Raw genomic sequence first — 27,489 nt, forward strand, 5'->3', positions numbered from 1 at the left:
AATATTATTAGCCTCTGCTGACGTCAATTCTTGTGTCTCCATCATACTGGGGGGGGGGGTTCCCTTGGAACAGCAGGACACTCGTGTAGGGTTTGCAGGCTTTTTCCCCAGCACATGACTTCAGAGAAGCGGCTCTAAGGAAGAAGATCCACTGCTTCTTTGGGAGCGTTTCCTCCTGGAGGGAACTTTGAGGAAAGGAGTGTGATAGGGCTTTGAAAAGGGTCAATTTGTCACTGTCAGCAGGGAGATGGATTTGGTGAGTCAAATGTTGCTCTTCGGCAGTTTTTATACTCTTTGCCTCCTGAGAACCCCCTTTCCTACTGACTCGGCCTGCAGAGGCACCACTGTATTTTGCCAAGGATTCTCAGGCATGTGCACAGCCTGTTTGCGGAGAGCGTAAGCATGCCCAGTGCTCTCTTGCATCTGTGCTTGGCAAGGGCAGGGCTTGAGCAACCCAAAAGGAAGGGCCTCTTCCAAGGCTCTCCTCTTTGTCAAGGACCGAAGCTTCTTGGGGTTTCCTAGGAGAGGTCTGGCCTCATCACAGGTATGTTCTCTGCCCCCTCCAGACAAGCAACATGAGGTGGAGATTCCAATCCCAGCCTCCCGGGAGAAAGGCAAAGACGAAGCAAAGCATCCGATGTCACAGATCAGCGGTGTGAGGAAGCTGAAGCACACTTCCAGTTTCAGCTGCGCTGTTATCCCACGCTTTGGGGTCAAGACCGACCAGGAGGGGCCCTTGGCCAAGGTGAGCAGGCAGCAAGCCGGGCAATCGATGATATTGTTATTCCTCCAATGCAGAGCATAAATCGTTCTCTCCTCTTGCACTTTATCCTCATGGCGACTTGTGAGACGGTTAGTCTGGGGGAGGCCCAAAGGCCATGTAGAGAGGTTTCTGGAAGGCTCCAGCCTGAGTTTCCGTGCTCTTGTCTAACACTCTTAACAGCTACCCCAGTGACTTCTGATGAGGAAACTGGTATCTCAAGTGTGTGTGTTCTGCTGAATGCATCAGCTTTCATTTTTTCAGACATAAATCCTCATGTTTCTAACCCTCAAGGCTCAGCTGTGTGTGACTATATCTTGTGAAATTTCAGAGGTCAGAGGTAAATAAGATTTCCAGCAGCCAACCCCACCCCAGACCTCCGGAGTGACTTGCTTCATGTTTGGGGTTGTCTGTTACGTGGGAAGGTGTGGTCAGTGTTGAAATGGCCCCCACTGGCCCCAGTGACAGCTTTGCCCTTCCCCCACTCCAGGAACTAGAAGATGTGAACCGGTGGGGTCTTGATGTGTTCAAAATCTCTGAATACTCCGGCCACCGGCCACTAACTGTTGTGATGTACAGCATCTTCCAGGCAAGTCATCTTTTCCTGCAGAATTTTGTAAAGGTGTCGACGAGTTATCTCTGTGCTTTGCGTAGAATTTCAGCCAAGTATTTTGGGGAGGGGGGCAGTTGTGTGTGGTTGAGTCATTCAGGACAATGAGAAAGAGCTATGATTAAGTTTCTTCAACTTAAAAGCACTGTGTGTGTGCTGGGTTGGGGGGTACCTGAATGGGCAGCTACATTGTAGAAGACTAACCCTTGACCCACCCAGTTGCTGTTTTCCTGATCTAAACCACCTCTTCAATGCTGCTATTAGTTCTAAGGGGCAAAATACACAGTTTGGTGTTGGTGGTGGTGGAAATTGAGATCAGAAAAATGACATGAGGAAATGGTTTAAAAACTAGGGCTTTGGAAATCCCTGGAGATTGGGGGGCAGGGGGAGCATGAAGGGGGCGGAGTTTGGGGAGGGAGCTTAGAGGGTATGTGATTCCATAGAGTTCTCCCTCCGAAGCTGCCATTTTCTCCAGGGAACTGATCTCTGATGCCTGGAAATCAGCTGTAATTCCAGGAGAATTGCAGGCCCCACCTGGAGGTCAGTGACCATGTTAAAAACCTTCTTCCCCAGTGATCCAGTTCAGGGTTTCTCTCAGCTGCTTCTCAGAGCAGAACCACAAGTGACAAAAGGCGCAGATTGGACACTTGTCAGCTTCCCTCAAGTTTTGATGGGAAATGTAGGCAGCTTGGTGGAATGTTGGACAAGTGACAGTTGAAAAGTCCATTGGTCAGCAATCGGAGAACCAAGCTGCGAGACCAGGATGCCTACATTTCCCATCAAAACTTGAGGGAAGCAGACAAGTGTCCAATCTGTGCCTTTTGTCACTTGTGGTTCTGCTCTCAGTTACTCTTTTTGCAGCTTTTTGTTGCTTTGCTAGCCTCTATGAGTCTAAGCATATAACAAGAGTATAAATATTTTAAAAACACTTTTGTAAAAAGAAAACATAGAGAGCTCTGACCATGGATCTCCCCCATCACATTTATTTCAGCCATTTGTTCTCAGAGGAAATTGCCCAAATGAGCAGTTTTCTCAGCCCAGGCGGCTGCTGTGCCTCTCCTGGTAATTCTGCAGTACTACTTATCAGCCACCTGCCACCATGGCACTGGGGACAGGAAAGGCGATGGAACCAGAAGTTCATCTACGGTCTTCCTGTGCAGTCCCACATGGGACTGCGCACGCGCAGGCCTGCCAACTTCGGAGATTTTTACAGCTCAAAAACACTAGGGGGCGCCCTCGCCTCTCAATGCGCATGCGCGGCCGTCTTCCCGCCGAAAACGGCTCCTAAGAGGTGGGGTGCCCCTGACGTACCCTCAGTTCCTCTTTTGCCGCCGACTTAAGCGGTTCTTGCTCACTCTATTTCTTCGGAGAATGTTTTGTGATCTGTAAGGATGTCAGAGAAAGCATTATTTAAACGGTTTACTTCTTGTGATCGGAAAATGACAAAATCCGACGGTCACTCCACTTGCCTGTATTGTTTAGGGGAAACCCACAACACACAGGCCTGTAAGTACTGCCTCACCTTCACTCCGAAGGCTAGGGCAGAACGGGCGGGTATACTACAAGCTTATTTGTGGCGGCGTGCCATGGCGGTTACCGACCCTCCTTTACCGGGTAAATCTCCCGCGCAAGGAAAGGCTACCACTCCGACGTCGAGGTCTTCTGAAAAATCACCTTGTCCCCGCCAGTCGCCCGCCTGCCCTAGCTCATGACCGCTAAGCCCGACAATACTGGTTCGGAGTTCTTCAGAACCGACCGCTCCTACCTTGTCGGATCTGATTTCGGAGTCGAGACCAGCCTCGGAACCACCGCAGGTGACTCCGGGTGATCAGTCTCGGAGGGATAGCTCCAGGACACCTAGCCTTTCGGAGCCGAGAACTCCCCGGAGTGGATCTAAGTCGGATCATCACAGTGGCTCTTCACGGAAGGCCTCGGTTCCGACGGGTTCCTCGGAACCATCTGCACCGAATCTGGAAAAGAAAAAGAAGAAGAAATGTCTATCCTCTAAATCTGATAAACAAATTCTGGAGAGTGTCATTGTTCTGCAACAAACTATGGACCAGCAGGTTCTACCCGGATCTGAGCCGCCAGAGAAGAGGCGCCATGGTTCCACAGACAGAGTCTCCCTTTGGGGAACTCCGAGGTCTGACAGGTCTTGTGAGCCGGATGTCATCCTGCTCGAGAAACCCCCAACACCATCAGGGATACCACGCTCGCCCTCTCGTGACTCCTGGTCTTCACATTCTTCTCGCGCTGCAAGGGGTCGTACGGAGCTGACGGATGTCTCACGTCGTGCGGAGGGGTATAGCCCTTACTCTAGACGGAGGCATTCTGCGGTGAGCCCGCCACACCGTTACTACAGAGAGGGTTCCTATGGTTCGGACCATGGAACCAGGAGACAATCGAGGTCGCCTTCTGTGCATGCCGGTTCCTCGGTGGGTTCCAGAAGGACCCCTGGACTGTTGGATACCGAGTATGAATCTTATACTCAATATGAAAAGTCCTACGACTCTCCTTCAGATTCACCCGACGGAGTGATCGGTCCATCAGAGGAGGCTTCCCCAACAGACGATTTCCGCGCCTATAACGAACTCCTTCAACACATGGCGAAGGCGCTCGAGATCGAAGTCGCGTCTACGGAACCACGCTCGACAGATAAAATACTGAAGCACATCTACTCGGGTTCGACTCCAACAGTGGCCTTCCCAATGATCGAGGGTTTCGTGGACGTCTTGTCAGGCCTGAATTTAAAACTAGCCTCGACTCCTGCCACTAATAAAAAAGTGGAAAATTTGTACAGAGTGAAAGATGACCAATGTCCATTCCTATCCCTTCACCCACCTCCGTCTTCACTTGTAACTGAAGACATGCAAGCGAGACCGAAGCAAGGTTCCTTATCGGTTCTGTCGGATAAGTAGAGTAGGAAGATAGACTCCTTAGGAAGGAAAATCTATACTTCGGCAGCATTTGGCATTAAGATTTTGCTGCAATGATGTCTGCCTACCAGTTGTTATTCTGGACGAAAGTAGCAACATTTGTACCTCAGTTATCTGATGAACACAAAGCTTTTCTTAGAGTTATACAAGAGGAGGCGGTTTGTCTATCACGCCACCAAATTAATGTGAGCAGAAACATGGCGGATACTTCAGCCAGAGCTCTTCTGTCAGCCTTAGTTTTACGCAGATTTGCTTGGTTGAGAACCACTGCCTTACCAGCGGAGACTAGAAACAAGGTTGAAGACCTCCCTTTTGAGGGACAGACCCTTTTCTCGGACAGAATGGATGACTACCTGTCCAAGAAACGCAAGGACAGACTTACGGCACGGTCTTAAGGTGTTCTGCATCAGCATCAACCATCTCGACCTCAATATAAGTTGTATGCTAGAGGCCGGCAGCACCGATTCCACCCCTACTATGGGTATGGCTATCAAACACAGCGTTGGTATCAGAGCCCACAGTCTACCTTTTCGAAGAGGAGGCAGGGCAATAAGAACAGACAGGGAAATAATCAGCATCAACCTAAAGATCTGGCGCATTCTCAGAAACAGTTCTGACAATTACAGGGTCCTGATCCCTTGTTTGGGGACAGGCTGTCTGCATTTTTCTCTGAGTGGTGCCGTGTTACTTCAGATGTTTGGGTTTTACAGTTAGTAAAAGTTGGTTATAAAGTTGAGTTTTTTCAGTGGCCTGGTCTCCGGCTCCCAATTTTTTCTTCACAGACACCTCAAAGTGGAGTAGTGCCCGAACTCTCTGCCCTTCTCAAGAAGGGGGCTATTGAGGAGGTGTTGGATACTGCCTCTCCCCTTGGGTTTTACTCAAATCTTTTCGTGGTAGTAAAGAAGGATGGGGGTCTACGCCCTATCTTGGACCTGCGGGAATTAAATAAATCCATAAGGGTCCGGAAATTCAAGATGACCACGTTACAAATGGTCTTAGCTTTACTACCCACTGGTAGTTGGTTTGGGGTTCTTGATCTCAAGGACACATACTTCCATATATCCATCTTTCCGGAACAGAGAAAATTCCTTCGGTTTATTTATGGCACCCGTATTTTCCAATACCGTGTCCTTCCCTTTGGGCTGTCCACAGCCCCTAGGGTATTTACCAAATGCATGGCTGTGGTTATTGCATTTCTTAGAACACAAGGTTGATGTATTTTTCCTTACCTTGATGACTGGCTGATTGTTGGCCAGTCAGAGGAGGACGCGAGCACTCAAATTTCTATCACTCTGTCTACCTGTTTAAAATTGGGGTTATTTGTTAACCAAAAGAAATTGAAACTCCACCCCTCTAGGGTTACCCAGTTTATTGGTGCTATTTTTGATGGTATACGGGATGCTGGCTTTTTACCCATTGATAGGGCGCTTAAGATTAAAGCACTTGTTACAAAGTTTAAGAAGTGCAGATTTCAACCAGCTAGGCTTATTCAGGTGCTTTTAGGATACATGGCTGCTACTACAGCCGTAATCTCCTTAGTGAGACTTCGTATGCGGCCTTTACAACTTTGGTTTTCTAAGTCTTTTTTCCCTGAGAGGGATTCCCAGAACAGGAGACTTAGTATTCCCCGGAGGGTCCTCCCTTCTCTGGACTGGTGGTTGCAGGATTCCAACCTATTTGGAGGGATCACTTTTGGCTACAAACAGCCGGAGATCTCGGTTACAACAGACGCATCTACACTAGGGTGGGGTGCTCATTGTCAGGGATCCTATGCTCATGGCATGTGGGATGAATCGGAGTGCGAAGAACACATCAATCTTCTTGAGTTGAGAGCTGTTTATTATGCCCGGTTTTGTTTTCTGATATGGTTCAGAATAAGACAGTTCAAATTCTAACTGATAACACCGCTACAATGTTTTATCTGAATAAACAGGGGGGTACAATGTCTCAGGTGTTATGTGAGGAATCGGTAAAAATTTGGAATTGGGCTATCAACCATTCGGTTTGGCTCCTGGCAGTTCATATACTGGGCATTGATAATGTCACCATCTTAGTAGACCATCTTAGTAGACTTCAGGGGGACAACCATGAGTGGTCCCTTCATGACGAGTATTTACGTTTTCAGAATGGGGATTCCCAGACTTAGACCTGTTCACATTGGAGGAGAACTGCAACTCCCCGTTATTGTTCCAGAGGAGGCGTCGGCCTCGAGTCTCTTGGGGACACGTTTCAGTTAAACTGGTCCGGTCGGCTTCATTACGTTTTCCCTCCGTTTCCCGTTAGCCAGAGTACTCTCCAAGATTCAGATGGACAGAACGTCGGCCATCCTAGTTGCCCCTTACTGGCCGAGGCAGCCATGGTTTCATGCACTTCTCAGACTCCACAGCCAGATGCACCGTTTCCTGAACCAACCAGATTTACTGTCGTTCCAGGGGGTGCTTCATCACAGTGTGCATACACTCAAACTGACGGCGTGGCTGATACTTCAGGACGGGGTTTCTCTGAAGGAGTAATGCATGTACTTCAAAATGCCCGTCGATTGTCTACTCAACAGTCATACTCTTTGAAGTGGAACAAGTTTACTGAATGGTGGAGGGGACAGGGGAGGGTCGATCCTTTGGCCTCCTCCCTCTCCGATGTCCTGGAATTTTTGTGGGGTCTTAAGCAGTCTGGTTTGTCCAACTCATCTGTTAAGGTTTATATGGCTGCGGTATCGGCGTTTCACCCCCCAGTTGATCGTCGGACAGTGTTTTCCCATTACACGTCAAAACTGTTCTTGAAGGGCCTCAACAATTTATTTCCCCCTGTATGGGTGTTAGTGCCTCAGTGGTCTTTACCCTTAGTATTGACTAAGCTTATTTCCAAGCCTTTTGAACCGCTAGCCACTTGTCCACTGAACTTACTTACCTTTAAAGTGGCGTTTTTAGTTGCTGTCACGTCAGCCAGGAGGGTGGGCGAGTTGGCAGCCCGTTCCTGTGAGGCTCCTTATTTGAGTATCCATCCGGAAAAGGTGGTGCTTAGAACAAAAGTGGAATTTTTGCCCAAGGTGGTGTCCAAATTCCACCTGTCTCAGGAGATTTCCCTGCCTGTATTTTTTAAAGATTACTCGTCAGAGGCAGAGAGGTCCCTTCATGCCCTAGATGTTCGTCGGGCTCTACAGATTCCCACCTTTTCATGAAAGGGATGAGAGCTAATCCTCAGACTTTGGCTCGCTGGGTAGTTCAGGCAATTCTGTTAAGTTATAAATGTGCTAACTTACCTTGTCATCTGGAGGTACATGCTCACTCCACCAGGTCTGAAGCAACTTTTGGCAGCGCTCCTGAGAGGTGTCCCTCTGCAAGACATCTGCAAGGCTGCGACTTGGGCTTCGGCGGACACGTTTGTCAGGCATTATGCCCTGGATGTCCTAGACAGGAAGGAGACGATAGTGGGTACAGCTGTCCTACAATCAGTCTTCCTGCAATGATGCCACAATGCCTACCGCCCAGGTATTTATGCTTTGTAATCTCCCATGTGGGACTGCACAGGAAGACCGTAGATGAAAAACAGTGTTTCTTACCTGTAACTGTTGTTCATCTAGGTCTTCCGTGCAGGCACACATACCCTCCCTCCTTCCCTGCTAATTCTCTTGGCACTTACCTTGTAGTGCGGCAGCGAAAGAGGACTGAGGGTACGTCGGGGGCGCCCCGCCTCTTAGGAGCCATTTTCGGCGGGAAGACGGCCACACATGCGCATTGAGAGGCGAGGGCGCCCCCTAGTGTTTTTGAGCTGTAAAAATCTCCGAAGTCGGCAGGCCTGCGCATGCGCAGTCCCATGTGTGCCTGCACGGAAGACCTAGATGAACAACAGTTACAGGTAACAAACACTGTTTTTTCCTCTGCCACAGGATGAACAGGGTGAGGAGTCCATACCTCACCCCATGCCAGGCAGCTTATACTGTTGTCCATAGCAGGCAACTCTAAATGGAATAAAAAAGAATCCTAGGCTGTTTTCACACGGCTTACTGGCCACGGAACATCGTGCCGAGCTCCTGGAATGACAGCGTCTTCCTGGAGCGATTTCGCACAAGAACAGCTGTAAGCAGTGTGAAAACAGCCTTAGACGCTGATGGTTCTCCCTGCTCTTTCAGGAAAGGGACCTGCTGAAAACTTTCCGCATCCCATCAGACACTTTCATCACTTTCCTGATGACCCTGGAAGACCACTACCATGGTGATGTGGCCTACCACAACAATATCCATGCTGCTGATGTGGCCCAGTCGACACACGTGCTTCTCTCCATGCCAGCTTTAGAGGTGAAGAGGAGTTCTGAGGGAAATTTTAAAAAGCTTTTCTGAGGAGCCCTGGAGGCAGGGGAAAAGGGAGGAAGACCTGGGGATTTGTGCCTTCTGGTTCTGATGTGAATACCAGGATCCAGGGTTGTGTCACCATCACCAACTATTCTTTTGCCAGGATTAAATGGTACTCAGCCCCTTCGCATCATAAAGCATGGCAGAAAAAAGTCTGTTTCATTGTTGAAATATCACAGACTAACCATCTTATGGGCGGTAATGGGCTTGCAGCCAGAAACTGGTTCCCCAAGTCCCAGTAAAGTGTATTTGTTCCCCATTACACACACTTGGATCCTGAGTAGATGCCCCATGGCTCAAAGTGTATATGCCACAACTGATGGACACTGGTTTAGTGGTGACTCTTTCTGCTCCAGTGATTCTCACAACCTCCCTTTCTGTCTCCGCCAGGCTGTCTTCACAGACTTGGAAATCTTGGCTGCCATCTTTGCAGCTGCCATTCATGATGTGGACCACCCAGGAGTCTCCAACCAGTTTCTGATCAGCACCAGTGAGTGCACCACATTTGCCAGCTAACATTGCTGCAGCTGTTTTCTTACTCCAGTGTTGCCCCTCTTCTTCCCCAAGGCTGTGAAGGAGCATCGTGTTTGAAACAAGGCAGCTGCTGAAAGAGAATTCATATAGATCATGGCAGGGCTAGGTTAACTTTACTCTTGCGTAGTCTTCTTTTTTGTTCTGGGGTGTGTTGTTAATTGTTGTAGATTTAAAACATGTAAGTGAACCTTGGGGTTTCTAATCAAAAGAAGTCTGAACAAGGCCTTACATCTACTATGTGGACTAGTAAAAAGTCCAGTAGCACCTTTAAGACTAACCCACTTTATTGAGGCATAAGTTTTCGAGAATTGCAGCTCTCTTCATCAGACGCAGATGTATCTAACGAAGAGAGCTGTGGTTCTTGAAAGCTGACAGTGCATCTGACGAAGAGAGCTGTGGTTCTCAAAAGCTGATGATGCAGCTGACGAAGAGAGCTGTGGTTCTCAAAAACTTATGCCTCAATAAAATTGGTTAGCCTTAAAGGTGCTACTGGACTTTTTAATATTTTGCAACTACATACTAACATGGCTAACTCCTCTGGATTGATGACTATGTGGACTGGCAGTCATGCTCCCTCTGCGAGTTCTTTGGGGGAACTCCATTCAAAAGCACCCGAAACAGCCCCAAGGGTGTCATTTGTCCTGTGTGTGAGGGGGACACATACTGTATTCAGTATTCACAATAAGCTAGACAGCTCTTAAAAGGTAGAGCCAGCTGTGTTGCTTAAGCACCTCTTAGCAGAATCTGACTGAGGGTCGCTTCTAGGCAAGAATCTCAAGAACTGGCAGGCACTGAGGGGTCCTGTAGATCAGTGGTCAAGCCGCAGGCCATGACCTGCCTCCTGTTGTGGGCTGTGGAAGACCAGGAATCTAGGAGAAATGGGGCAGTCTAATCTCGGGAAATGATATCAGCAACGTCAGAAATTAGAGCAAGATTCAGGTCTAGTAGCACCTTAAAGACCAACTAGATTTCCAGGGTATGAGCTTTTGAGTCAGAGCTTGCTTTGTCAGATAGATGGAGTAGGAAAAGGTAGGAGTCTTTTTAATCCAGGCAGAAGGTGGAAGGGGTATTGTAAATTAGAGTGTCAGGAAGCCAGTTGTAATACATGTTGTAGTCACAAAGTTCAAAAACCAGTAGGAGAACATTTCAAGCCGCCAGGACTTTCCATCCCTGACCTAAGAATAGCAGTTCTTAAGCAGAGGAACTTCAAAGGAAAACTACAACGCGAGATTGCTGAAATTGAGTTCATTTGCAAATCTGGAACAATGGATCTTCCAGGACTGAATTGGGAATAGGATTTTCCTCACATTACAGACAGAGCTGGATCTGGGGGGGAGAAGGGGGGGTCACTTGCCCCCAGTGCTGCCAAAGAGGGGGCACCTGCACGGCAGGGCCCCCCAGAAGCGTGCCACTCACACTGCCGCTGCAGGGCAGGGAGTGTACAGCAAGCTGGTTGCCCCAGCACATGGTGCACCACAGAGCTGGCGGCGGCAGCGCAGGTGGCTGAATGGAGGGCTGAGAGGCTGCCCGTGCCGTACGCCTCCCGCACATGCTGTCAGCAGTGCAGGGTGCTCCCCAGAAGCATGCTGCCCATGCTACCTGGAGGACGGAGCATGCGGCAAGCCGGCCGCCCCATCAGTGGGGCAGGCGAATGGCGCGGATGGCCTCTCAGCCCTCCACTCAGCCTCCTGCACTGCCACCACCAGCTCCACGGCTCACCTTGTGCGGGGGCAATCGGCTTGCCGTGCAGTCCCTGCCCTGCAGAGGCAGCACGGGCAGCACACTGCCGAGCCACTGCATGATGACGTCATGGAAATGATGTCATCACGCAGTGTCAGCAGCGCACGTGCGTGCGCCCTTCACACACACACAGGAGTTATGCCAGGCTTGAGTTGATCCAGGCGCTGGCAACCCTAGATCCGGCCCTGATTACAGATGCTAATTTTCTGCACTTCATACCCAGCCTCTATCAAACTAACTACAACATATATTATAGCTAGCTTCCTGACACTCTAATTTGCAATACCACTCCCACCCTCTGCCTGGATTATAAAGACTCCTTCCTTTTTCCACTCCTTGTATCTGATCAAAGGAGCTCTGACTCAAATGCTCACACCCTGGAAATCTAGTTGATTTTGAAGGTGCTACCTGAATCTTGCTCTTCTTCTACAGACGAACATGGAGACCCACCTGAAAATGTCAGAAATTAATCCACACATGACAGAGGACACAGGTTGGATCCTCTACCCTGACAAGAATAGCGGGTTCATCTTTGTGGCTTCTGTGCAGGCACACATTGGAACTATGCATGTGCAGGCCGGCCATGGAGAAGATTTCTAGAGTTTTCTAGAACAGTAGGAGTGCCCTCCTCCATTTGGTGCTTTCCCGCCAAAACCACCACATGACCAGGAGGAATTTTCTCAGTTCTCTTTGTTGCCACAGAGAGAGGATCTCCATTGCTGTTCTCCACTTTTGCCTCACCTCATCCTTGAGGCGGAGGAGAATTATTTCTCTCAAAAAGTTTTTAACTATCAATAGTTATTCTAGTGAGGAATAAAACTACATTTAAAGAAGAAAAGTTTCTGTCTTTCCCTTCGTGGTTACAGCTCAAGAGAGGCCTCTTCAAGATGCTTAAAAACACCAGCCTGATTAAAGACCAGAGAAGATGTGTGCTCCTTCCTTTTTACACCCATGGTAACTGAAGAAATTTAAAATAAGGCAGTGCTAGGGTCCTCACTTGACTCCTTCAGAAAAAGAGAGTAGGAAATTAGATGGCCTGGGAAGGAAAACGTATTCTTCGGCAGCTTTGAACATAAAAAGGGCCAACTATACTGCAATCATAGGAGCATACCAAGTGTTTCAATAGAACAGGGTGAACTCCTTCATAGACCATCTATCAGAGGATCAGAAGGTCTTGGTGAAGGTAATAATGGATGAGGCGTTAAAGCTCTCTAAACAGCAAATTAACACCAGGAGAAACACGGTAGACTCATCCACTAGAGCATTGGGAAAAACTGAAGTCCTACCCTTTGAAGGACAAACTTTATTTTCATCCAAAACTGATGAATACCTGTCACAAAGAAGGAAAGAGGTTGATATCTAGATTGTACGAGGTACTCCCACCCAAACAACAACCCTCTCAAAGATACCAATATTTTCAACAACAATAATACAGGAACAAATTTTATCGTTTTCAACCATATAAGCAACAGTATCCTCCTTACAAACAAAACCAACCATATCAGAGCCAGTACCAACAGAGGCATCCTACTAATAGAACGTGTCATGGGCACCAAACCCCTCCTGGGAAAGACTCACAGAATCAACAGAAACAATTCTGACTATGCCTGGAACAGCCTATAGTGTTTGGAGATAGGCTGACCAATTTTTTTCCCATTTGGGAAAGCATTACTACAGATTCATGAGTTTTAAACGTTATAAAAGTTGGTTATAAATTGAATTTCACTGTTCTCCGACTCAGAGCCCTTCTAATTTATCTCAGCACACTTATTCTGAAGGCTTCAGCTCTTAGCAACCTTACAGAAAAAAGGGGCCTACCAGAAGTACCGAGGTCTGATTCCTTATGAGGATTCTATTCCAGAATGTTTCTGGTAGATAAAAAGGATGGTGGTGTTAGACCCATCCTAGGTTTGAGAGCCCTCAATAAGTTTATATACATTCACAAATTTAGAATGGTAACACTGAATATGGTTTTGCAACTGGTACCCCTTAACACATGGTTTGTGGTACTAGATTCGAAGGATGTGTATTTCTGTATTACGATCCACGCATAACATAAAAAATACTTACGATTCATCTGCAATGGAAAAAATTTCCAATACAAGGTGTTACCCTGTAGTTCAGCCACTGCATCTAGAGTCTTTACTAATTGCATAGCTGTGATAATAGCCTACCTGAGAACTTTAGGATGCTCCATCTACTCTTACCTGGATGATTGACTGATTTCAGCACCATCAAGCAAGTTACTGCAAGAACACGTTAAGTTAGTGATGGACACCTACCAAAAATGAGGCTTGGCAATAAATTTTTAAAAGTCTAATCTTATAACTTCTCGAAGAGTGCAATTCATAGGAGCAGTCCTAGATAGTGGGACGAATAAAGCCTTCCTCCCAATAGAAAGAGCTCATAGAATAAAAAGCACGGTCAGACATTTTACCAGGTGTAGATTCCAATCAGCATTAGCCATCCAAACCCTTTTAGGCTTGATGGCTGCCACCACAGCTGTAATACTTATGGCCTGATTACACATGCACACCCTACAACTGTGGTTTCTTTCTGTACATAATCCAGTTGCTCAGACACAAAGCAAAAGATACTCAATACCTAGACCAGTCATTAAATCCTTGGACTGGTGGACCCAGGACACCTGTTGGCAAATGTAGACTTTGGTATATAGTGGGACAATTTGGATGTTATACCTTTGTTGATACATCTCAAGCTTATATTCTCCTTTTTTGCTGCTACATCACACTGACTGCTGACATGTAGTTTCCCATCCACCTGTACCCCAAGATCTTGTTCACACACGCTGCTACCCAGAAGTGTATCCCTCATCCAGTATGCATGTTTTGCATTTTTGTTACCCAGGTGGAGAATCCAGCACTTATCCACGTTAAATCGCATCTTATTCAAATCTCGTTGAATTCTATCCCTGTCTTCAGGGGTATTTACTACTGCTCCCAGTTTGGTGTCATCTGCAAATTTAAAGAATAATCCCTTCACACCCTCATCTAGATCATTTATAAAAATATTGAAAAGCACTGGGTCCAGAACCGAGCCCTGTGGCACTCCACTGGACACCTCCCTCCAATCAGACGAGATGCCATCAACATCTATGCTTTGGGTGTGGTTATACAGCCAGTTCCCTATCTATCCAACCATCCTAGAGTCCAGTCCGCAGTTCTCTAGTTTACCCATCAGATCATCATGAGGAACCTTATCAAAAACTTTACTGAACTCCAGATAAACTACATTGACAGCATCCCCACGATCCAGTAAGCCTGTCACTGAGTCATAGAAGGAGATGAGGTTGGTCTGGCAGGACCTGTTGGGGACAAATCCATGCTGACTCTAGTGGGATTCCCTAGAAACCCAATTTTGGGTTTCCCAAACTTATTCTTAAAGGTTACACCTACTCAAGGCAACATAAGTGGCAAAATCAAGTATAAGTTTATTATATACGTTTATACTTATTTCACAATCTGGAACATGTCCAAAGGAGGGCAACGAAGATGGTGAGGGGTCTGGAGACCATAGGACCAAGTCCTATGAGGAGAGGTTGAAGGAGCTTGGTATGTTTAGCCTGGAGAGGAGACGACTGAGAGGTGATACGATAACCATGTTCAAACGCTTGAAGGGCTGTCATATAGAGGATGGCGCAGAGTTGTTTTCCGCTGCACCAGAAGGTCGGGCCAGAACCAGTGGCTTGAAATTAAATCAAAAGAGTTTTCGGCTAAACATTTGGAAGAGCTTCCTGACAGTTAGAGCGGTCCCTCAGTGGAACAGGCTTCCTCGGCAGGTGGTAGACTCTCCTACTCTGGAGGTTTTTAAGCAGAGGCTAAATGGCCATCTGACAGCAATGCTTATTCTGTAAACCTGGGCAGATCATGAGAGGGAGGGCAGTAAGTCAATTATAGAAAAGTCGCTGCAACCTGCAGTGTTACCTTTGACACTCTTTCTGCTACACTATGTTATCTTTTGCATACTAAGAGGGGCACATGGTGGAGAGAGACAGGAGAGTACAGGCACCTCAAAATCTAAACATCTGGTTGATCTAGAGGCAGTCTCCTCACTAACACTAGCTAATATGCAGAATCTGCAGGGCCATTATAATCTAGGTAAAACAAAGGACACAGGGAGGGAGTCAGCTAAGACTCATCCCTTCATTCTTTGGGATGAACCAAAGTTTCCAGTTTGAATACTACCACTAGGCCTGAAATTCCTTAACACTGACTTCCCCATATCACCATGTTGTCCATGAGATGCTTGCAGATTGATGCCTTTAATATCTACTCCAGTATCTTCCCTAGGACAGAGGTCAGGCTGACTGGCCTGTAGTTCCCTGTATTATCCCTTTCCCCTTTCTTGAAGATTGAGATGACATTTGCCCTCCTCCAGTCCTCCAGCACATCACCTGTCCTCCAAAGGGCTTGGAAGATGACTGACAAAAAAGAGCCCGGCAGGCTCTTTTGAAAGTTCTTTAAACACTCTCAGGTGTGCCCCATCTTGCCGAGGGGATTTGTACACATCCAGTGCAGCTAGGTGCTTCTCAGCAACTTCTCTGCCCATGTCAACCAGGAGCACCAATGCCTTGCCTTGCCTAATACCACTTCTAGGTGGGCCGATTCTCTTCTTCAGGGAGAAAACTCAGACAAAATGGGCATTGAGCCTTTCTGCCTTCTCTGTTCTCTGTCAGAGTTTCTCCATTTTCACCCAGCAATGGGGGTATTGCCCTCTTCACCTTCCGTTTTCTCCTCACATATCTGAAGAATGTCTTGTTGTGGTGAGCCCCTCTGGCCAGTCTCAGGTCATTCTGATCTTTGGTTTCTCTGACGGTTGCTCTACAGTCCCTAGCTACCCCTAGATACTCTTCTTTAGATGCATTTCCTTCCCTCAGTTTCTTGAACATCTTCTTTTTTCTTCCTTAGCTCATCACAGAGCTCGCTTTTCATCCCTATTGGCTTCTTAGATCCTTGGAAATGTTTCCATCTTACTGGAATGGTGATAGCTTGAGCCTACAAGAGCTTTTCTTTTAGGAGAGTCCACCCTTCGCTCAGTCTTTTCCCTTCCAGCATTTCTATTCATTGAATAACTCTCATCATATCTCTAAGTTCATTAAAGTTTGCATTACTAAAATCTAACTTACATGTTTGGCATAACATACATAAGAGCCCCGTGGCGCAGAGTGGTAAGCTGCAGTACTGCAGCCCAAGCTCTGCTCACGACCTGAGTTCGATCCTGGAGGAAGCCGGGTTTGGGTAGCCGGCTCAAGGTTGACTCAGCCTTCCATCCTTCTGAGGTTGGTAAAATGAGTACCCAGTTTCCTGGGGATAAAGTGTAGATGACTGGGGAAGGCAGTGGCAAACCACCTCGTAACAAAAGTCTGCCAAGAAAACCTTGTGATGTGATGTCCCCCCATAGGTCAGTAATGACTTGGTGTTTGCACAGGGGACTACTTTTACCTTTACATGTTTGGCTACAAACTCCCTTGGTATCCCACAGCAAAAAGAATTCTAGAGGACATGATCACTTCTCCCTAAGGTTCCCACATGCCTTTACCTCATCAACCAACTCTTTCTTGTTGGTTAATATTGAGTCCAGTTAATATCTTGTTGGTTAATATCGAGTCCCTCATTGCGTCCTCCACCATTTAGAAAGGAAGTTGTCAGCCAGATAGGTCAGGAAGTTGCATGACCCTGGACAGTCTCCCAACACACATCAGTGAAGCTGAAGTCTATAATTACAAGCTCATGTTTCTTGGATACCTATTAAGCTGCTCATGGAAGGCAGACTCCACCTCATCTACTTTTAGAGAGCTCCCTGCTTCTTTAGAAGCACCTCTGGATTGATGTCAGTGAGACGCTGAGCATCTGTTGGGAAGGTGGCCCTCCATAGTCTCTTTCTTTGAGAGCTTCACACCCACCTCCTTCAGTGAGTGGGCTTGCTACTCTCCCAATGTGGGACTGCACAGAAGCCACGCAGATGAAAACAGGGTTGCACTTACCTGTAACTGTTGTTCATTGAGTGCTCTTCTCTGCAGGCACGCATCCTTTCCTCCTGCCCCGCCGTGCACTCTCTGGAACCTTAGTTTCCGGGGGGTCTCCAGCAGCAGCAGGGAGATAACTAAGGGAATAGTGTCCCTCCTTTTGGCCCTGTGATGTTTTTGGCAGGAAAGCTCCAAAGGAAGGAAGGGTGCTCCTAGTCTTCTAGAAAGCTCTGGAAGTCTTCTCCATGGCTGGCTTGTGTGTGCACAGCCCCAATCAAAAAGAGTCCAGTAGCACCTTTAAGACTAACCAACTTTATTGTCTTTATTTAACTAACTTTATTGTTAGTCTTAAAGGTGCTACTGGACTCTTTTTGATTTTGCTACTAAAGACTAACACAGCTAACTCCTCTGGATCTATGACCACAGCCCCAATGTGTGCCTGCACAGAAGACTACTTAACAGACAACAGTTACAGGTAAGTGCAACTGTGTTATTTCTTCACATGTGCAGTGCCAGATTTGGCACATAAAGAGGAGGGTCTTAAGCTCCCCCCCCCCTGTCTTTTGTCTGCTATTTGTCCTGTTGCAGTACTCCAGCAGACTAAATAGGGCCCCCGCCCCGCATTGTTCCAAGTCAAGAAAATTGTGCCACGGTCACAGTCTGAATCTGGCACTATACATGTGGGAACTGAGGAAAACCTGCCACTCACATGTGACTGTTACACAGGACACCTGGTGGCCCCTCACTGATGGCCCTGGGAGGGGAGCTAAATTATCAGGCTTTATGTTTCTCATTTTCAGGTGTAGTGATGCTTCTTTATTTGGGAAGGGGAGCAGTTTTAGGTTGTGTGGCTGGGTTTTAGTTAAGATGTGTCAAACCCTTGTGTATCTTTTTTATTTGCTGTTTTCATTTTTTTTTTGCTTTTGATTGTATGGGTTAAAAAGTATTATATTTCATGCAAATGGTATTTTTTTCTTACTATAAGCCACCCAAAGTGTTCTTTTTAGTAGAAGGGCAGCATATCTTATCAATAAATAAAGAAGACTCCCTGCACGAAAGGAAGATGTCACCAGTGACATAACAGATCTATAGGATCTTGAGAAGGGGCTGTGGCTCAGGTGTACAGCCTCTGCTTGATGTGCAGAAGGTCCCAGGTTTAATCCCCACCATCTCCAGTTGGAAAGACCAGGCGATAGGTGATGGAAAAGGCCTCCACCTGAGACCCAGGGTCTGCACCTGAGTCCCTGCCAGTCTGCCTTTGATGCAGTGTCATGTGTCCACCTGTTAATCCGTTTCCATGCTAGGCACAATGCTGAACTGTCACACCAGTGATACTTCTTCTGTTCCCACCTTGTTTGGTGCCCCAGACTCAGAACTGGCTCTGATGTACAATGATGCTTCCGTGCTAGAGAACCACCACTTGGCCGTGGGCTTCAAACTCTTGCAAGAGGAAAACTGTGACATCTTTCAGAACCTCTCCAAGAAACAGCGGCAGCTGCTTCGCAAGATGGCAATCGACATGGTGAGCGCCTGGGTTTGGAGTTTGGGGGAGGAGGCAGGTTCCCCAAGGGATTTGGAAAGCCTACTGATTCCAGTGGAGGGCAGGCCCAGATACAAAATGAGAAATTTTTAACCAGCACAATTGATTTTTCTTTAGAGAGCAAGAGGCAGTTCCAGAGAGGAGCCCCTGTTTGTAGTCTACATACTCAAACTACTTTTACTGCTGGCCAAACAGGTTTATGTGTACTTGTTTGAAAACCTACACTACCTATTCAACCAGGGTTGAAACTGAGACAAAAGGAAATGTAGGTATTCCATGAGAATGCCGGGCCACAAACCACTTTCAGCTCTCTCAAAAGAAATGTACTGCATGAGATTGAGAGCAGACATAGAGATTGGATATACTAAATAAAACAAAAGTAGTGAATGGAGCCAGGGAGGAGTGGGGAGGCAAGGTTTTCCTAAAAATCTGGCCAAACCCTTCCTGATTCAAATATGCAACAAGTTACAAAATATCTGTTCTGTTCATGGTGGATTACAGAATACAGAAGGTTGAAAAAATGTAATCATACCATGTAGTACATTGAATGAATAATGCAACAGGGCTAGGAGGACAAAACTGAATAATAATGCGAGCAGTTATGTGAACATATATCCATATAAAATATATACAATGACAATGCAAATAAACAATGCACCAGGACTAGGCATACAAAATTAAAGGACAATGTGAACAGCCAACTTCCCTGGCTGGCATAGTGCAAGCAGTGCAGAATGTGGGATTACAAAGGCACGAGGTAATGCCCGCTGTTGCAGGTGGGCATCCTTCTGGACTGTTCTGCCCTGTTACAGATCAATTTCATTACAAGAATGCCCCCTTGAGCATTTCCATTTTGCACATTGTGAGGAATGATAGTACTGTGAGAGCCTTCTGGGGGACTCCTCGGGGAGGCCATTCCCCAAGGTGGATGCCATCACAGAGAATGTGTGTGCGTGGGCAGTTGCCAACCTTACCAGTTTGAATGGAGGAACCTTCAAAACTTTCTGTTCAGGCAACTGAAGCTGCTGCAGTGGAGCATTGTAGAAGAGGCCGTCCTGTAGGTCTGTGGGTCCTAGACCATGAAGGGCCATGTAGGAGATCACAAGTACCCAGGGCTTTTTTTCAGCTGGACTGTGGTGGAACAGCGTTCCGGAACCTCTTGAAAATGGTCACATGGCTGGTGGCCCCGCCCCCTGATCTCCAGACAGAGGGGAGTTGAGGTTGCCCTCCGTGCCACATGGTGCGGAGGGCAATCTCAACTCCCCTCTGTCTGGAGATCAGGGGGCAGGGCCACCAGCCATGTGACCATTTTCTCCGAGGGCAACCCACTGAGTTCCACCACCTCTTTTCCCAAAAAAGCCCTGCAAGTACCTTAAACTGTGCCTGGTAGCTAATTGGTAGCCAGTGGAGTGACCCCAGTGAAGCCTAGGATGCCCCTTCCAACTCCTAGGACTCCATGAGAAGTCATAAAATATTTTCCAGTGAAAGTGCGATCCTAAGGCAATACATGGGAAACACAATCACCAGGTACTGCTGCTTTCTGCATGTTGAGCTCCAGACAGAAATGTCCCAGGCCTATGACAGCCCTTTGCATTGCCTGTCCTCCACCATCCCAGGTTTTTCTCTGTCCTCATATACATTCCAACTGAGACCCATCGCGTATGTGGGCTCTAGTCCATAAAAGGTTTTGTCACAAAATGCTTTTTATTTTTTAATATCCATGGTACCGCAGGACTGGTGGTTGCCATGCTATGATTAATGCAGGTACCTCCATTTTTTCTTTTTTTTAAAATTATTTTTATTTTATTACAACAAACAAAAATTAACATGGACAACAGATATTAAAAAAATAGGAAGGGAGGGAAGTGGGGAGGAAGACATACCAATTAACACACTTTATAGAACTTGGTTAAACTCGTTACTTAGTCAATAGTTCTTTTGTATTACTGCCATTTTTTCTTTTGTCAGACCATCTGACTCCATTTGAAATCCTGTCTGTTGTTCATCAGACTTCATCAGTTATGACAACATTCAAAACAGTAGGAATTTTTTTTTGTGGGTTCTGACAGGTCCTGGCAACAGACATGTCCAAACACATGAACCTTCTTGCTGATCTGAAGACGATGGTGGAGACCAAGAAAGTGACTAGCCTGGGCGTCCTCCTCTTGGACAATTACTCAGACCGCATTCAGGTGACTTTTGTTAGGGAGAAGATGAGAAAGTGAATTCTGAATAAGAGCAGAAATTTTATTTTGGAGGGGACAGGAGAAGAGAAGTACAGTTGAGCTAAGCCCCCAAATCTGTATTTGGGCATCACATTTTTGCCATCAAAATCTGAAACAGACCAGTAGTGTTCAGAGAAAGGGATGAGTGAGACAGCTATAGATGTTGACTGTATACATAGTTTTTCTTGGGCTTGATTCTGGACCAATTTCTGGGCTAAGCAATGGATGAACGGAGAAAAGACAGAAGGCAGATGAGCGACAGGGTCAGCAGGGACTGATTCTGATTAGACCAGCTGGAGTGCAGGCCAGAGCAGGACCAGAGGCAGAAGGCACAGTGGAGGACAGGCCAGAGATATACTCTGAGAAGCAAGCTGTGGGGCCAGAGGCAAAGGGGCAAACAAGGGCACGGTGGAGGCTGAGAAGGGCCAGAGGGTGGAGGGGCAGTTGAGCATAGGCCAGCGGTCAAGTTTGAGAAGGAAGTAGTGGGGCCAGAGGCAGGAGGGGCAATTGAGGGCCAGCTGGAGGTTGAGCATGGCCAGAGGGCGATGGCACAGTTGAGAATGGCCAGAGGTTGAGTCTGAGAAAAAGCAGTGGGGCCTGTATATGCACTCCTGTGAAAGCCAATGTGAATATTTGCCCACCTTTTCACATATTGAATAAATGCACTTTTACATTTTTGAAAACCATATCAAAACTGCTCTAGATATGGGAGGAGGGGAGAAGATATTGGGACGTCACCCCTGACCAGTTGCAGTCTGCAGCATCAGCCTCTAAAGGTGCACCCTTGCCCCTGTCTGCACCCCTCAGGTCCTGCAGAACATTGTCCACTGCGCAGACCTGAGCAACCCCACCAAGCCGCTAGAGCTCTACCGTCAGTGGACAGACCGCATCATGGTGGAATTCTTCCACCAGGGAGACAGAGAGAGAGAAAAGGGGATGGAGATCAGCCCGATGTGTGACAAGCACAATGCTTCAGTCGAGAAGTCCCAGGTAAGTGCAGTGAGCTGTTGTCTGGGCTTCTAGGCCGAAAGGAGGGGGGGGGGTTGTTGAAGAGGGGTGCAGTAATCAGGTACAAGAGTCTGAAATAAACCCATACTTTCAGGGGCAGCCTGACCTCTTAGGTGTTTGCCTAGGATGCCAGCCTAGGCAGGGGGAATCCTGCTCCCTCCTCCTCTCAAAGGGGGGGGGGGGTTAGCAGAGCAGGGGCCGAAGATGGCATGTGCCATCTGTCACATCTCCCCCTGCCCTTCCATGGCACGGAGGGAGGTGTGGGAGATGGGCGCTGCCTTCCTGCCTCCTATGGGGGAGCCTTGGGCACCCTGTGTGCCCCCTTGCCTAGGATGCCCAGAGTTCTTGGCCTGGGTCTGCATTCTTTATGAAGAGGGAGAGCACAGTGGTGGCAGGAAGAGAAGCAGCAGCAAGGATTCCTGGGACGGGGAAGCACTCTGGAGCTATGGTTTCTATTTTAAAGGGTCTCTGGACCAAGTGTTCCAGCACAGAGGGATCTACTGTGGGCATAGGAATGGCTGGTTTTTCTTGGAAATGAAAAGCTAGGTAGGAGGTTCACAAATGGTACAGGACCCAATAGTTGGAGGCAGAATATTTAGGCAAATCCAGCAGATGGAATCAATTGGCTCAGTTACACAAATGTATGTTTCCTCTAGCATATAGGTTGTGTTTTGCAAGTACATGTCGGGAAGAATAGACCCAGAGGAGGGATAATTTGTGGTTGTCCCTCAGAGGGGAACAAGAGACACCTTTGGAGGCAGAAGAGTGTTGGTTGTGTGTATGTATGCTTTCACAAGGCCTGCCCAGGCACCATCGCATTACAGCCTCCTTTGACTTTTTGTTCTCCCAGGTGGGATTCATTGACTACATTGCACATCCACTGTGGGAAACCTGGGCCGATCTGGTGCACCCAGATGCCCAGGAAATCCTGGACACCCTGGAAGATAACCGGGAATGGTACCAAAGCATGATTCCCCATAGCCCCTTGCCCCCCGCTGAGGAGCCAGGGTCCAAGAACAGTGGTGGAGGCCCCGACAAGTTCCACTTTCAGCTGACCCTGGAGGAGGAGGAAGGAGAGGAGTCAGACACTGGGCCTGAGACTGAGAGCCCCCTGGAGGGGGAGAGCAGCCAGCCCCAGTCCATGGGCACCACCGAGGACTCAGGATCCGCCAGTGAGCAGCCGTCCCCCCTCATGGACCGACCAGGCAGCCCCTGCAGGGACACCCTGGGGCCGCAGAAGGAGACTTCGGAGGTTGATAACCAAAGGACACTCCCAGGAGGCAATGAGGGCTCAACAGCAGCCCACAGCGGACTCACAAGGAGGGGGGGCACGAAGGTCACAGAGCCAAGTCTGGATGCAGAAGGAAACGTCCCCTTTTTACCCCTTGGGACATAGTGAGGGCAGGCGCTGCTGTTGCTCCGTGCTGGCAGAGCCAGGGGGCGTTAAGAGAGCCCCCCAGATCTCGCTGACCCCCACTGCAAGAAGCTGGGACTGTGAATCCTTCTTCCTGCAACAAAATATGTGGGAGAATGTCAAGTCTGAGTGGTGGGAGAATTAAGGGGCAAATGACCAGGCTGTGCCTCCTCATGTGACGTCTTCCCTCCAGTGCTCATGGCAACTGTCTTGTGCCAAGCCCAGCCTAGCAGAGAGAGACTCTTTCTCTCCCCCTCCTGTCAGCTTCACAACATGGCTACTTCCCAATCTGGCTTCCAGTTGAGAAGAACTGACTTTTTGCTTTTTGACTGTTTGGGGGACAAGAGCTCTCTGCTGTCTTTCTGGAGGGGTAGATGTGGTTTTCTTGACGTAGCCAGTGGCTATCAGTGGCCCCCACCAACAGTGTTCACCCTAGAAGTCACCTGCTGGTTGCCTGGCTTAGGCAGGAAACTAAAGGCCCCTGGCCTGCTGTATTTTGCTGTGCTCGTCTTCAGGGCCCTTCTGTCAGATTCAGGTTACCTGCGTGTGGCAGCTGAATTGGGGCGGGGGGAGGGGAGGCTCCATACCGTCTTTTCTTCCCCTATGGAAATATTTATAGAAAGCTACAAAAATTACTTCTCTGTCTCTGTTTCGAGGTAAACATTTTCCACTGAGGGAAAAATTCCAGTATTTTTCAAAAGATTGCGAAAGCTTTATAGAAGACGGCCACTTATCTTTGAGTATCCAGGATGGGGGAGACTTTCTTCATAACTAAAGGGAATCAGTGTGTTGTAAGGTTTAATTAATTGGATCCTAGTACAAAGTGGCTTTAATAACAGCACATAACCCATCAATCAATTATTTATTGGAAATAAACCACAGACAATTTGGCCCTTCTGAAAATAACAATTTTCTGGACTTTTAAATCCTTGATTAAATCATTTCCCCTTTTCAGTGATGTCTCGTAGGTGTCCAGGATTTCCCTGCTGGCCACTGTGAAGAAGTGGCAGGGACTGCGTGTACATCAGATGGCCTGTGGGCGAGGTTGTGATTTTTTTTTTTTTAAGGAAACTGAACATTTTCCTCCCCAAATGGCAAATGTTTTAAAGCCAAGTGTTTTAATTTTGTTTTCTAAACACAGTATTTACTTTTAAAAATTCTGCCTGAGGTTCTGAAATACTGGCTTCCCAGTACAGAGAAGAAGGGTTGTTGCCAGGCTGGGCCACTTTCAGGATCCTCCCCTACCCGGTTCTTTTCATGCCACTAATGCTACTTTCTTGCTTCAGTGGAAGACTGCCTGTGCCTTCTGCCTTATGAGTTTCCACTTTGTGTGACTTGCCTCTTTTACAAATTGAGACTCGCTGCTACAAATGGGATTTGTGGTGCCACTGATTCTTGCCAAGCCAGGGGTTCACTCAGTTCCCTTTGTTCCATATCACTGTGCAGTGCATTTTCCACAGAGATGTCCCGCAACGAAAAGTCGGGTTCTTCCTAGAGCACTTCACAGCACCATGGGATGAGGCAGCCCATCTCTCGACTTGCTTTTCTCGCATAGTTGCTGCTGGGGGTGTCTTAGAGCACCAGTTTTGTAGAGCATCCTAAGGAGACTAGCTGGATGGAACTGATGGTTCAGGACCCCTGAAAGGAGCAGAGAGAAATGCAGGTACAGCAGCAGAAGAACGGGAAGGGAAGACTGAGGCCTAGAGGTCGGACAGGCTTACTTGGGGGCACAGCTCGTGATCCAAGAAAGCTCATGCCTGAGGGATGGGGCAGGTAGCCTTGCACCTCCTTTGCAATTGAAGCGCCAGAAGTATGGAGGGCATCACTTCACCCTATGTATCTCTTGTTCAAAAATCCAAATGTCCCACCACTGTCCTTCCATATGGAAGAGGATCCCCAGATCCCTGCTAGCAAGATTATCTATGATTTATTGTGGAGAAGGGGGACAGAGCTGTGTCATTTTAAAGAAATGTTTATAGTTTGATGTGTAATAATAAGCAGATTGACAAGTCATGACCTTGGCACCAGTTTGCTCACACTCACGTTTCATTGTTAGAAAGTGGCATCACTGTGAATTGCACTAGGAAATGGTGCCTACATTTTTCACTTTGCACTTTGAGTTTGCTGCTCTGTTGCTGGGGGGCAGGCCCAACAAGTTGGGTTACCATGTCTTTGTGGAATAAGCACCATCATTGTTATAGGGGGGAAAGAGTTTTGTTTTCTCTAGTGTTTAAATTTCCTTCCAGTATTAACCCTTTTCTCACCACCATTTCTTCACTCTTTTGCAGTGTGATTCAGTGTATAAACATGCACATTTCAATCATCATATAAAAGATCTGGGACTGAAATGGAAACGCTGACCTCAGGCATTTTCAAAACAATAAAATTTACAGTGGAGGGAGAAAGCGGACAAAGAAGGAAGGGATAACTTTTTAATGTCATCAAATGCAATTATATTAGACTTTTGTTACAGTTCAGAAGGAAGAGTGGTGTGTGTATGTGTGCACATACTTGTACATGCAGGTGTGTGTCATGGGAAGGTTTTGAGGAGAAATTGAAAACTGAGCTAGCATTGTGTATGTTTACTGAGAAGGAGGCTGATGGGCAAAACTGGGCTGGAAAAATGGAGACAGAAAGAACGAGTCACAACTAAGGAGAGATTTGAGGTAAGGAAATTGTGCTAGATTCTTAAAAACCTTGAAACTCTTGTTAAAGGCCATTGGCCAATTGGAGTAAAAGCTCCACTAATCTTGTTGGCCCATATTTTTTGTTCTACTGTCTAGTGCAAGTCCTGAAGCTGGTTAAACCTTGTATGGTGTACATCCCATGCACATCTGCCATGTGTGAAGTGTGACACGATAGTGCTGCCAAACAATGCATTTGTGCAAAGATTCACTTGCATTTCTTCATGCAGAGGCCTCTTTATCTGGTGTGCCCTCTCCTCCAAAATGTATGCAGCTTGGCTTTGCCATCTTTTGAGTACCCTGAGTTATATCGGGAGGGTTAGGGTTGGCTGGCTGACTCTCTGGGGTATGAAATGTTCAGGCAGTTCTCCTGAACTGGTATTGCCTTGGCTGTCACTTGGCTGGTGTTGCCTTTCCTCCCTAGAAACGTATCACTGACACACTAGACTCCAAAACAATGTAAATATTTAATTCAAAGGCATGCAGCTGTCTCTCACTTCTGTTCCTGTCTGTTTCCTGCTTGTCCCTCAACTTTACATAAACATCTATCTGGTCTGGCAGAGAACTCTTGTATCCTCCAGGATTTATTGCAAGCTCCGGGCACTACCTGCCAGCAACAATTCCTCGTCTAGTTCCTGCACCATTTCTAGATGGTGTGCTTGATTCCCACACTGTGTTTCTAGTCCTTGCCACAGGTTCCCAAATCCATCTTGAGAAATGTTTGGAGATTTGGGGGCGTGTCTACGAGAGGGGGAAATTTAGAAAGGATTTAACCTAGAATTTATGGTATACTACAGAGTCTGCCGGGAACTGATCTCTGTAGTCGGGAGATCCGTTGTAATTCTGGGCCCCATCTGGAAGTTGGCAACGCAACATATTGCAGAGAAGCCAAGACATCGGCAACACCCTAAAGGGAAAGGCCAAAAGTCCAGCCTTTGGGCTGCACCTGTCAGGAGTTTGGGTGTGGCAGAAGAGATGAGAAAGATGATTTAACACAGTCTGTCCAAGACTGTTGGGTCAGCAGACTAGTTGAACTAAAGATCTGACACAGTCTAACGGATGTGCAGATGAGATAGCAATATCGGAGTCCAGTACCTAGATCCAGTCATGTGTTTGGTGTCTAACAGAGCCTGAAACAAATCTGTTTGTTGATTTATTTTACATTAGGTGGCCAAAGGGGGAGGCAGGGGCCTCAGATTGAGTGGTAAAGACGGGGAGAGCCCAGTGGCGATGGATTTACAGGTCAGCTGAGATAAAGGCTAGGTCAGCTCTGGAACATAAAATAAGGAACAGAAGTGAATCTGAGCAGCTGCAGACCACCTTTCCCCTTCCAGCTGCCTTTTGCTGTCATCATCACAGCCAGTCTGCCCATGATAGAATCGGAGGCCATGGCAAGCCAGCCACATTTCCTTTTTGTTTTTTCAGCATCAACTCTAATTTTCTTCTGCTGTCCAAAATCTTGCAGGAAGGGCCTGTAGATTTGAACTGTGATGTTGTGTTGCCATCTAGTGGCAACAAAGAAGCCCTTGAACTATAAGATTTTACTCCCATCAAGTGCATGATGCTAGCTCCCAAAGATCTGTTGATATGTCTGATATGAATAAAATGAAAATGATTTTAACTCAATGTCTATAATTCAGGGTTTTTCCCCCCCTCTTGCTTTCCAAACCCCACCCCCCACAACAAGATCTAACTACTACTTTG

The 27,489-nt window shown here is 47.3% G+C and overlaps 1 protein-coding gene across 4 annotated transcripts in view; it reads left to right on the forward strand.

Annotated features, from left to right (window-relative positions):
- Window positions 1-27,411, forward strand: part of PDE4C (phosphodiesterase 4C) — an 85,746-nt gene extending 58,335 nt beyond the window's left edge. For 3 of the 4 annotated variants that reach the window (XM_054979651.1, XM_054979649.1, XM_054979652.1), the window contains 8 exons: window positions 567-745; window positions 1,251-1,349; window positions 8,436-8,600; window positions 9,045-9,144; window positions 18,282-18,436; window positions 20,524-20,646; window positions 21,487-21,669; window positions 22,538-27,411. In XM_054979651.1, the coding sequence (XP_054835626.1) occupies window positions 567-745; window positions 1,251-1,349; window positions 8,436-8,600; window positions 9,045-9,144; window positions 18,282-18,436; window positions 20,524-20,646; window positions 21,487-21,669; window positions 22,538-23,083 (1,550 nt within the window). In that variant the 3' untranslated portion in view covers window positions 23,084-27,411. The remainder of the gene's footprint in view (window positions 1-566; window positions 746-1,250; window positions 1,350-8,435; window positions 8,601-9,044; window positions 9,145-18,281; window positions 18,437-20,523; window positions 20,647-21,486; window positions 21,670-22,537) is intronic. The other variant, XM_054979650.1, reaches the window with a different exon arrangement.
- Window positions 27,412-27,489: the final 78 nt, after the last annotated feature.

Source organism: Eublepharis macularius, chromosome 5 (assembly GCF_028583425.1).
Source record: "Eublepharis macularius isolate TG4126 chromosome 5, MPM_Emac_v1.0, whole genome shotgun sequence".
NCBI lineage: Eukaryota > Metazoa > Chordata > Lepidosauria > Squamata > Eublepharidae > Eublepharis > Eublepharis macularius.